This window comes from Denticeps clupeoides, chromosome 2, assembly GCF_900700375.1.
Source record: "Denticeps clupeoides chromosome 2, fDenClu1.1, whole genome shotgun sequence".
NCBI classification, from domain to species: Eukaryota; Metazoa; Chordata; class Actinopteri; order Clupeiformes; family Denticipitidae; genus Denticeps; species Denticeps clupeoides.
The window spans coordinates 21,482,121-21,494,809 of record NC_041708.1 but is presented as its reverse complement, the minus strand read 5'-3'; the positions used below and the strand labels follow the sequence as shown (position 1 = coordinate 21,494,809).

At 39.3% G+C, this 12,689-nt stretch overlaps 1 protein-coding gene across 5 annotated transcripts in view; it reads right to left on the bottom strand.

Annotated features, from left to right (window-relative positions):
* Nucleotides 1–351: 351 nt before the first annotated feature.
* The window catches only part of myripb (myosin VIIA and Rab interacting protein b), an 87,898-nt gene continuing 75,560 nt past the window's right edge, over nt 352–12,689 (bottom strand). For 4 of the 5 annotated variants that reach the window (XM_028969515.1, XM_028969517.1, XM_028969514.1 and 1 more), the window contains 6 exons: nt 10,420–11,364; nt 6,242–6,430; nt 5,280–5,441; nt 5,099–5,194; nt 4,308–4,368; nt 352–2,227 (listed from right to left, as the gene is read on the bottom strand). In XM_028969515.1, the coding sequence (XP_028825348.1) occupies nt 2,202–2,227; nt 4,308–4,368; nt 5,099–5,194; nt 5,280–5,441; nt 6,242–6,430; nt 10,420–11,364 (1,479 nt within the window). In that variant the 3' untranslated portion in view covers nt 352–2,201. Of the gene's footprint in view, nt 2,228–4,307; nt 4,369–5,098; nt 5,195–5,279; nt 5,442–6,241; nt 6,431–6,642; nt 9,330–10,419; nt 11,365–12,689 lie in introns of those variants that run through there. The other variant, XM_028969519.1, reaches the window with a different exon arrangement.

Below are 12,689 nucleotides of genomic sequence, written 5' to 3'. Positions count from 1 at the left end.
TAGATTCAGTAAATACAGCTTTGCGTTTTTCAGCAGCTCTGCCTCACACATTTGCATGCGACTTTCCATGAATTGGTGAAATGGAACTGGGTGTTCATCCTGTGAAAGGACAGGTTGGTCCACCTTAAACTGCAGGAATGGAGAACACATGGATGGACCTCATTGTTACTGTTATTAATCCAATCATTTCTGAATGCTATAAAAAGATAAGGATCCACATCAACCAGTTCCTTTTGATCGGCCTTCTAAATGGCCTTCTTAATGGGTATAATCTCAATAACACCATTAACAGTCAAACTGCAATGTGAGACATTAAATTGAAAAGACACAGAAGACACATACACATTTGTCTTCAGATATGCAAACTTTATTCTTTTAATTTTACATTTTCTCTCAGAACAATTTGGCACAAGGATTTTTTTGGGGGGAGCCTTTTTTTTCTGGCTTTGCTTCAGGCTAGAGAAATACATTTTTAAATAAGCATTTTATTTGAAAGATTCAGCATTGCCCATACGCTCCATAGCGTTCTAATTATTCCAAATGGACAACTATATCACATTAATTTATTAATTTATACAATAGAAAAATATGGGACATTGTGGGGCATGAATTAGATTTTTTCTGTGCTTATTTGACGAATCTAATTAAAACCAGAAACATGCTTGACTGACATACATTTCCATGAACAACAGCAAGAAAGACCTGTTTGAGACAGCAATGAAAGACCTCCATGAACTTCACAAGACTTTAAGGAGCCCAGAGTAATTCAGAAAAAATGTAAACCAATGCAACAAAACAGAAGTGTTTCAACCAAACAGGCTGACCATATATTTTTAATATTTAAAAATGACTTCAAAAATATGAAAATTTCAGCAATAAAAAAATATTAAATTTAGTAGGCGAGAGGATAAGAGCCCCAATACACAAGCCCAACTAGTTTACACAGCAAGAATCATCTACAGTTTTCTGACAGAGTGGGTCCATTAATATCTATATATCTATATATATATATGTGTGTGTGTATGTATAAATATATATATAAATATATAAATTTGACCCTTTTAAGTCATAATGAAGATATAAAGGGCAACGTTATTAGTAATTACACCATCTTATTGTTATTTGGCTGCACACTGGTCAAAGCAAGTAAAAAGTTGCCATGTCTCATGAACAACTGTTGGCAAGTTTTTTTTCCAGAAAATCATATTTTGGTTGGGGTGATGTTAGCACCATGCTGGCTGATTTCAATGATAAGGTTCTACATATTAATATTTATCAAGACAAGGAGAACACATTGCCTATGGCATTGGAATGGAGAGTTCTGTAGAGCTGGGCGACTGGTGGTCTACCAGGGGTTAAGTAGAGCCTTAATCACATCTACACTGTTGTATTACTTAGATGTCTTAAAATTCTAATGTGTGTTGCATCTAGAACCCAAAAGGGTGGCACCTAAAGCCTGAAAGACAATGGTTACCCATAATGCACCTGTGTACATAATGGTTTCTTTGTCAGAAATCTTTATATTTTTTATTAATGGAAAACCTGCAACTAATGAGAAATAAGAATTGGGGAAAAACTGACACAGGAACCTGGCAAAAACAAAAAGTTTCCTTATCATGTGCATGTCCAAGGGGTGATTCTATCTTGTTCCCTCAACAACATTTATGCACTAGAACGTAATACAAAAGTCCATCTGTACCAGACATCCAGCACACGAACTTCACTTGACTTCACAAACAGCACTCTGACGAACGATTACAAAACAAGGAGAAGGGACTGAGCCCTTACATATCTCTTCAAATTCCTCTTCTTTTTTTATTCTTAGATGTATATGAGTGTGTGTTTCTGTGTGTGTGTGTGTGTGTGTGTTGTGCTGCTATAAACAGGTCCCCTCTGTATTGGCCCTGAAGATTGTCCACTGGTTTAAGGCAGAGTGGGCTGGAGAACCAGACTCCCATGTTCTCAAGGTGAGTCCGTGACTGAGGTGTTGTGAGGTTACTTCTGCTGACTGCTGAGGGGAAGGGGTGGAACATGGAGGTCTGTCTGGAGCCTTGTTCAGCCATGAGATACTGTCTTGAGGTCTGAAGGCTGGATGGATCACGCTAAAGAAGCCAATTGTCAGGAGGTCTTGATTCTGTACGCTGGATCAAGGCACTGGCGAGGTGGAGCCCGGTGGATCTACACAGAGCCAGGAGGAGTTCCTACTGCTCGGCTGAATCATCTTTTTCTGTAAGGACAATAAAATTAAAGTAGTCAGAGGTTCGAGAATTATCATTATAATGATTCATCTGCATGTTTTTAGCACATTCTGGGAATGTTTTACTCAGGGGTGTCCAAACATTTTTCAATGATTTTTTTTAACACAAAAGGGCAAAATCTTTCTTTGGTTACGCTTATTTTGTGAAGATTTTGCCTGAAACAGGGCAAACATTTCACCTTGTGTTGAAACTAAGAAGTATAATATAGTTGAGAACAAATTTTATGTATATATTTTATTACATTTTTAGAATTAGCTGCAGGCCAATTAAATTTGAACACGGATCGCAATTTGCCTGCGCACCATAGTTTGGACAACCCTGGGTTTAATACATTAGTTTGTTGTTTAGCTCTGAAGGATCACATTAATAAATAATCCAAACCAGCAGCCACACGAGACAGATATGAGCATATGAGTTTTTGGATTGTACAATTTTCTGACAAAAAAACAGGGTTTCTGCATTGCAAATATTGTGAGGCAAAGGCAATGATTAAAACAGTAAAATGACAGGAAGAAACAACATTTTGGCATCAAAATAATAAAAAACGGGAACACAGATGTCTTCAGTTTGTCAAATTGTAGGTAACCGGTAAACATTATTTATTACTCTAATTAAGATTAAAAAAATTTAAGAATCATAACCTTTTCTACAAGCTATATATGCATTTACATTGGTTGTCTTTTGATTAAAAATGTACCAAAAACTACAGTGTTTTAATTTCACTTAAAATCAATAAGGCGGATTCCACATTTATGCTTGCATTCATGCCCTTCATAGTTGTGCTTTCACAGCTGCAGTGAGACAGATTCTTTGGCAGAATACAATTTTAAAAATATGTATAGAGAGAATGGGCTGAGGCGACAGAAGTAATCATGTAAAATAACATAATTAACCAGACATAATTAACCGGTTAAGAGAACACTGGGACAGAACATAAAATTTATATTTCTGTTCTGAAAGAACCAAATGAAAAGCATGTTTAATATCTGGAGAGGGACATCATCTGAAGACTGGAAAGCAGCCAGATATTTATTTTATTACTTAGTACTTGCCCAAAGAATCCTATAAAAAAATAATCATTTGAACACAAGAATCTGAACATGCATTCATTGTACTGCAGATTATCTAATGAGATTTAAAATTTATCTTGTTGTACAAAGAGTGTACTAAAAAAAAAAAGAATACCCATCTGCATCTGTAAAAAAAGGTTGATTTCACACAGTTCTACTACTGTGGTATGATTGAACTTCTATGATTGAATTCAGCATGATAAAATAATTTAATATTTATTCTACAACACCGACAATAAAATACAATTAAATAATACAACATTTGCATATATTCCAACAAACATAATGATAACATTTATTTTTGATTTAAATAAAGAGGTGAGTGTCAGACCTCAGCATTAGCTGTAGAAAGATCACATTAGTTAAATAAAAATGCTTCATGCAAAAGGCAGTGAGAGCGAGAGAGCGAGAGAGAGAGAGAAGGGAACATTATTGGTTCTTCACTGTCTTGTCAATCTATTTCTCCCTAATGGAGCCACTCCACCCTTTTTTCTCCTTCATTCTCTCGCTACTTGGTGCATTTGGTCTCACACCCTTTCAGCAGTCACCCTTTCTTCCTTTCAAAGCGGAAGCCGTGTAATGTTGCTGAGGTGTGAATACTGGTCCACTTTTTTTCTTTTTCTGCTCAACATCAGTAAATGAACACCAGGTCCCGACAGACCTTGATGAACTGTTGCTTTAGGGATTGTGGCATTGATCCATATGACACAAGGCGAACACACACCTACACACAGATGAGAGGGCCTTTGCTCTGGTCCATTAATCTGGAAAATATGGGTACCAATATGATTTTTATTAATAACCCTTACTCATCTGTAATACTACATTTAATGAAGGTCATACTGTCTCTGAGATGGGAATCCATCTTGAATTTGAAGGGAGGTCAAGCTTTAATCTTATATTTAGATTTATTTTGGAAAGTTATAAAGCTGCTTCAGAGGACACACACACACACACACACACACACTTTCCTGTGTACCTTTGATGGGAGGGGCTGGCAGCTTCCTCCTCTGCTGACGTGAGGAGTCTATCGTTTGGGACTGAGGGAACAGAGAAATCTCATTAAACTGCAGGAAACACAGCTGGGGTTCAAGGGGGTATGCAGAGCAGTGGATGTTGATGGTCTGAGTGTTGGGTGGCTCTGGTGGATTGTTTGACATGGTGACCTTTGGCGTAGAGATTTTGTCAACTACAATCTGAAAACCACTTAATGTTGAACCCAGACATGACCATCTGAAGCAACTACAGATCATAACTCCCCACAGGTTCATACAGTAGGGATCATTATACATCATTATATACACTTCCCTTCTTAACTTGATGCACCCATCACTGTGGATCAGGGTCAACCTAAATTTACATTTACAGCATTTATGAGATGCCCTCATCCAAAGCTGATATACAATTAGTAGTTACAGGGACAGTCCCCCTGGAGACACACAGGGTCAAGAACCTTGCTCAGGGTTACAATGGTAGTAAGTGGGGTTTGAACCTGTGACTTTGTGGTTTACATAGATGAGTGTCAAATCCACTAGGCTAAAACGACCCCAAAATGAACGCAGACCACATTTTTTCATTGATCTGAAGCCATTGTTTTATAATCAGCCTCACTACCAAAGTGGCCTTTGAATGGCCACACAGCTGTTTAGTCCCAATCCTCTAAGGCGTTGTTGTACTCTATGTAAAACGCTTTTACTTTCACGGAGCTGTGACTGATGGTAATCTGTACATTTTCTACCATCTTACCTCACTATAGTGTATTTTGTTCACCTTAGTTTTAGGCTTCAGTCTGTGGAAACGTGAGCAGGCGGACACATTCAGACCAGCAGTTTTCAGAGCAGATATCCTTGCCTCGATGTCAGAGATCTTGAAGACAGAAAAAAAGGTTTCCTCTAACTGTATAAACATTCAGCAGATATCATTATGGATAACAATGCAGTATCACACATACCTGAAGTTCAGACTGCTGGACCTGGGCGGCTGCAGTGGCCACCTGGTCCTCCAAGAAGGCAAGCTCTGTTTCTGAGGTTGTGCTGCTGATGCTTCGGGCACAGTCCTCAAGATCACCTAGCGCCCCCTCTAGGCCATACACTGCTCCTGCAGTGAGGTACACCTACCAGAGAGCAGAAAAACATTTCATTAAGCAGGTACACACTGGACGACCCAATTAAAGCAGTTTGACACAATATAAAGATAGCTTTGAAATATAAGTAGGGTGCAAAGATTACTGGGAAATGATGTCAGAACACTTTAATTCATGCATGCACTAAACTTTACATGACAAGAGTGATTAACATAAATTGTTCACCATCCTGTACTTTCTTCAATGGTACAGAAGTATGATGTGTTTTTCCCATTAGCAAAAAACACATCCTTATAATTTTGGATCTCATATGTTTATATGAATTTAATAAAATTCATATTAAATGGAGAAATGGACTGAATTCAAATACAGGCAGGTAAAGATAATATCTAAATGCCAACAATATCTACATGACTGACAGATCATCACAGTTGTCTTTTTGGTTAGTGACTGGATTTGGGGCATGTATTCTAAAATTTCAGAGCTACCTAATAACAACAACATTTTTTTGATATCATTAAATCATAGTATGTGTAATTTTTCATAAAGTCAGGCAAGTCTCCTGGATTCTATTTAAAACCTGCTTATCTATGGGTGTAAATGGATTAACAATTTGCATTGCCTGCATCAGTGATGTCTTCATTCATTTTAAAGCCTTGTCAATTCTGACCTGCATCAAGCTTTTTAATCTGTCTGTTGACTTTTTTTTTTGTAGGAGGACTAGATCAAGATGATGTCTTCTAGTGCAGTGATGCCAGTTAAACTCATTAATGGAAACATAACTTTCATCTTTACCACAACAACGCAGCAGACTGAATCAAATATTTTACATTTTCCTCCATCTTTGTGAGGTGCTGATCAAGCCTCCGGCTGGCATTGTCAGAGGTAAGGGACGTGATGGAGGTGGAGCCAGACTGGTCATGACCTTCACCCCCAGCTTCACCAATAAGTTCTTCTGTAGCATTTAGGACCTTCAGCACCTCAGTGGTGATGCTGCAAAGAGACGCAGCAGAGTACTTCTGCTCCCCGTGCCACATGGACAGACACAAACACAAAAAAACAATATGGAAAAAAATTAAACCATTGCATTTAAAAAATAAAAAAATCTTAGTTAATGTACTGAAACCAGATGCCACTGTAAACTATTATTTGTATGAGTGGACTGGGTGCATGTCGATGGTGACTAGTCGGATAGAAAATGGGGGGAAAAAAAAGAAAAAAAAAAAAAAAAAAATGGCAATCATCATCCACACAATTTCCTGCTCAGAAAGTCAAGTTCAGCATGTCAAACACGGACAGACATCTACTGCTCACCAAGCCATTCACACCATTTTCTTACACCTTGTGTGCATCCCGCCTGTCCCTTCTATACATATACTGACACAACAGTGTGAACACACCCCAGGTTGTCTTCCACTTGTTTGGTCATGGTCAGGGAGAAGAAACAGAAAAAAAATAAGGATCAAAAGCGCATCTTTTCTGAACCTTTAGAATACAAAGGTCTGTTGTGAAGCATTACGGTGACTCGAGTGCATGACTGTGTTAGAGTGTGTTAGAGTGTGCATTTCTAACGACGGATCAATGAGTTTCAAGTGCAGGCAGCCATGCCGGAACAAATAAACATGTACATTCACACCTATCTATGCACACATGCGTGCAGACCTACACACACAAAGCAAAGCAAAGCTTTCAACATCTGATCAAAGAAAGATTCTGATTAAAGCCAAGAAATATCTGTCCAAGAAAAAAAAAATTCTGTCGTTACCTTAAAAGGACAGGTATGTTATCAATAACACAGAGTCTGCGTGTATATGAATAAATGTGATTCACCAAAAGAAGAGCTTATGAATAATGTTTTAGAGTGAATGACGAAAAGACATCAAGAAAGAAAGCAAGATGTTATTTAATAATTAATTAACTAATTACTGCTGCCCCCGCTCTGAAGTAAGGCACTAATAAGAACATTGATCTCAGCTAAAACCGGCTGAAAGCAAAGACGGCTTTTAAACAAGGACACAAAAGGTAAGATAGAGGAGGGGGACGTATTATGTGTACATAAGCATGACACACACACACAAGGACACACAGTGCATGTTTTCTCACATTATCTCCTTTGAAAGTATTGATTGGAAAAGTACCACATGACAAATAATCAAAAAGCTCTAAAACTCTGAAAATGATCCAATGATATAATGATCCAACCAGAAGGGAAACATGTGTGTATGCTAAACCCCCAAACTACAGTGTAAAATATTTACTGTCTTTCAATGGGGTAGTGCCACATTGTGACCTGAAAATATCTCGCCATATCTGTTCATGACCCATGTATGCCATCTGTGTTTCAAGATCCTGGAAATGACTTCACCAGAAGTGCAGACTGTTCACGGCTGTTGCTGGCCCTTCCTTCTCCACTATGTGTATGAGAAGGCCACCATTAAGGCTGTTAAGCGTCCAGTGTTTCACACCCAACTTTATGACCATTATGAGTGCACTCAGGTACTCAGAGTATACTACAAGTTGCCCTGATTGTCAGTGTGAGCCCACTCACACTCGAAACAGCAAGTGTAAGTGTTGAACACGGCTTCAGATGCAGCAATAGGCTGCACGGTTCCAGCTGAGTACCATTCCAAATGTTTCGATAGGTTTGAGGAATGTTCCAGTGCTTTAAACCGCAAAGCAATTACAGGTTTGTACTTTATAGTTGTCTCTTCTTTCTGGAAGAAGGTGAACACTTCACAAGTTGGTCCAAAAAAGTGAAGTATGTCATCCCTGAATTGGGACAGATTTTGTCTGGGTGTATCTGAAGAGAGAACAGGGCATTATCTATTAATTTTCTGCTATTCACATGAAGATACTTATGATAAATAGTGTATAAACCAGCATTGAAGGTAAAGAAAGGTGACTGAACTATATAAGTTATGAAACATAACTTTTATTTCTTTTGTTAAAAAACTGAACACACCACCTTCCAAGTGACCACCAGTATTTAAATGAGTAAATAGGAATTTGAAAAAGAATAGACATTCTGCAGTGCGTGATTCTAAACAGTTTTTAATGTGAAGAATCTACACCACATTATGAGCCCTTATGACGGGCAGATTGTTGCAACAAACAAAACCAGCAACACCATTCTAGCATATATAGCATACATATATCTGTATATAATAATTGAGAAAGAAGCTAGACATTGGTGAAAGTAAATTGCACACTGTGAGGTTAGAATTTACAGGATTGGGACTAAACAGTTGTGTGGCCATAAGACAGCCACTTGTCTGTGAGGCTGATCATAAAATAAGGCTTCAGTTTGCTAGGAAGCAAAATGATTGGACTCTGGATCAATGGACAAATGTCATGTGGTCTGATGAGTTCAGAATGACCCTGCTCCATCGTGCATAATTCCTACAGTACAAGTCTGTGAAGGCAGAGATATGATCTGCTTCAGTGTGGGTTACAGGTGAACCATGATTTTCCATCAAACGTTTCTTTCTGTTTCCAAATGCCGTGGTATATTTCAAAATGCATGTGTAGGGCAGAGTGATTCAGGTGAATTATCATGATTAACTCATATGACACTATAATCTGTGGCATAATTTTGTGCAAGAACTGCCAATAAGATTCTATCTTTTCCTGCAACATTTCCATTGTGAGAACACAATCACATTGTGCTTATGTGTTCCTTCATTAGCACAAGGCTTTAATTTTTATTTACTCTGGTATACTGTGTGACATGTGAAACCAAGTAGCTACAAACTGGTCACCTGGGGAATGTGTGAACATGTATATTCTGTGTGTTGGTGCATGCTTTTTTAAGGCAAGCTCGCCTCACCGGCTCCCGTTTGTGATTCTCACCTGCTGCAAGAGAGAAGAGAGCAACTGAAGTTTCTGCTGAAGATGACGATCACCCCATTTCTCACCTTCCTGATTCACAGGGAGGGAGAAAAGGAGGCGGCAAGCGAGGAGAAGCAGGAGACAAGCAGAAGAGGACAGTGAAATGAGGACAAGAAAGACAAAAGAGAGGTGAACACACAAAAATGGGGTGTGGGGGGTGAGGTGCGCTCCACACACTCAATGTATATGTGGTTTTGTGATTGTGTAAAGGTTAGCTGTGAGCTCAGGTCATGTTCAGAGTAGCCCTGTCCTAATTCTGCAGGAGTAAACTGAGAGGCATTAAGGGGAAGGAATGGGGCATGACTCAGGCTATTCAGGTTATATAAATAACATGCACAACACCCAACACCACTACCCTGAACCAAGTGCTTTCAGACGTGGTGTCAAAACATGCTTTGCGTCATAGCCTTTATCTCCCATGCAGGTCCAGTTGCTGATACAGGACGAAGCTGTATGTTGAAAAGTGGGTAGAAGCAGATTCATCAGCAGCCCCACATAGAAGAGGCAGCTGTCGACTGTGTGGCGACAGCAGTCAAATACCCACCTTACAATGTTAAGACTTTACAAAAAAAGAAGCTAAAACTTGTTCAGTAGTAGAAAAACATGAACCTGATTAAAAACTGAAAGCGGTACATTTTTAGGGCCGCCCTTCTGTGTTCAATTCAGAATTTCCTAAGATGAATTTTTCTTTAAATTTACATTCAGAGCATTTATCAGACGCAACTTAGGGTTAAGTGTCTTGCTCAGGGACACAGTGGTAGTAAGTGGGATTTGAACCTGGGTCTTCTGGTTCATAGGCGAGTGTGTTACCCACTAGGCTACTACCACCCTAGAAATTCTCTTGTGATTCTGGTCTGGTCATACACTGTGATGTGATTGGCAGCCTTAGCTTTAAGAGGCATTGCATCAAAGGCATTGTGGTGCGGGACAACTGGAACAAAAAGGCAGATAGTATTTCACTTCTACAAAGGAAAGTATTGAAGTATTCACCTAGCATCTGCCTTTCATTGCAGAGACATGACATTTGCAATCATTGAAGCAAAGCACAAAATCAGAAAAAGCAAAAAAAAAAAAACATTCAACCACTAGTTTGATCTTCAGTTTTATCACTGAGGCTTACTGTGCAAGTTTCTTCTGGGTGCAGTGGGTCTTCCACACCAGCAGGGGCACTGTCAGGGGATGTGCCAGTCAATCTTGTCCTCTTGCTGTTGTGTTTTCCATCTGTGCTTCTTTGCTCACATTTTTCACTTTCTCTATCCTCCTGTGATGCTTGAGATCTCTTGCTCATACCCCTCTCTGTTTTCTTCCCTCGTTTCTCTTTCTTCATCTTGTCCTCCAATCTCACCTTTTCTATCAACATCTTGGTTTGCTCTCTCTGACCAGGTCTGTCTGTCTCATTTTTGCTCTGCCTCTCGATGTCATCTTTCTGTCGCTCTCTCATGTCCTCCATTTCTCGATTATGTCTAACCTGGTCTCTTTTGATGCGTCTTTCTGTCAGGCCAGTGTCCTTCACGTCCTTTTGGCTGATCTGTCGTTCCACTTGTCTCTCCCTCAGCTTCTCTATTTCTTTCTTGTTCCTCCTTTCCTGCTCCATTTCACACAGTTTCTCTCGCAATGAATCTATTTGCCTTTCCTTCTCTCTCTTGCTCCCCCTCTGCCTCTCACTTTCTCTTTCCCTCCTTTCTCTTCCTTCCAGCCACTCTATCGTTTGTCTTATTGGCTCGTCCTCAGATGAGATCATGTCCTTGTCACTGACCTGACCAACAAGCTCACAGAGTTTGGTCTTCAGCTCATGCTCCATGGTATGGCCCACTGTTGGGCCTTTACGGCAAGGGCTCAGCAGATTGGATCCCTGAAAGCTCAGGTTCTGACCACCAATGGGCAGCCAGCCAGGGGATATGGAATTGTGGACCACAGTGTCCGAGAACTCGGGTTCGGGAGTCATTGCACAATGGGTCAAGACATTGGTAGGGGTCACAGTGTCGGGGATGTGGTTTGGAAGTGGGGATTCCTCGCTCAGCTGTCTCTTTATCATAAGAGCATTGAGCAGAAGTGCAGTGTTCTCCTAGGGGTAGAAACAAAGAGAAGGTAGGAGAGGAATATAAAAATCTAAATCAATGATTGTTTATCATGCAGGACCCCTCAAACCCATCACACGGTCTTTTCACACTCCTGCCCTCAAGAAGAAGGTACTGCAGCATCAGAGTAAGATCAGACAGATTGAGAGACAGCTTTTGCCCCCAGGTTGTCCAGCTCCTCAATACACTGCTCCCAGGATTCACATCAACTGAACAAAATCTTCATCTGCAGAACCCTGTACTTTAATCTTTAATCTCTCTCAGTAGCTCACATTGTGCTGCTGTGTTATTATTTTTATTATCATCATACTATCATATTGTGTCATATCACTACTACTATTATTATTAACATATTATATCACATTCTACAAACACTAAATCTATCTATACACTCATATATTATCATTTTGCTGCTACTTGTCTGTCTGTTTTGTCTAGTTTGTCTTCCCCTGCACTATATTATGGGTCGGTGCACAATGTCCTCCGTCATTTTTTTGTGTGTTATTTCCATTTGTCTTTTTGAACACTGAATCCCTGAAGCTTTGCAGTCTCGTCTCTCTGTGACTTGTTTGTGAGATTACAATAAAGTTGACTTTCGCTTTGATATTCAGATTTCAGGTAAAGTAAATGTGATAATTGTTTATTCTCCCTTGTTATACCCACTAAAAATGAGAGGAACAATTAATTCAGACTTTTTAGTTATTTAGTAATATATTGACCAAGTGGTGATGCAAGGACAAGCGCTTTGTATGAATTCTGGGTAAAGTTTGCAATTAACGTTTAACCTGGTATGCTGGAACTAGAAGATAAAGCAGTATCTGGGATTATGAATGGAATTGCTCCACGTACTAACATACCACAATGTGCAGGATTTCACAATCAAATTGTTGTTTGTATGTATAGAATATGTCTATTTGGGTTTTACTGTTGTTGTAGAACCACAAACAGTTCCTCATCAGAGCTTCCTGGAGACCGTAATTTACTACTCTGGAGCTCCCCAAATCTCCACTCTCATGTTTGCAGTATTTAATAACTGATAATTCAATTTCAAAATTCCAGTAAATATGTTACTTTTATCATTCACAAACCTGGACACATCCGGATTGTTGTATGATCTACTGCCACAAGTGTCTTCACTTAGCAAATGATCTCAGGTCATTCAGTAATAATCACAAACTACATTCCTAAACAGACAGTCCTCCACAGCCTTGTTATGTCCAATGCACCGATGCCCCCTGGTGGACTGTCCTGGTAATTATTCAGTCTATTTTCTTAGATTAACCATTTCAACCATTTTTGAACCTTCAATAAG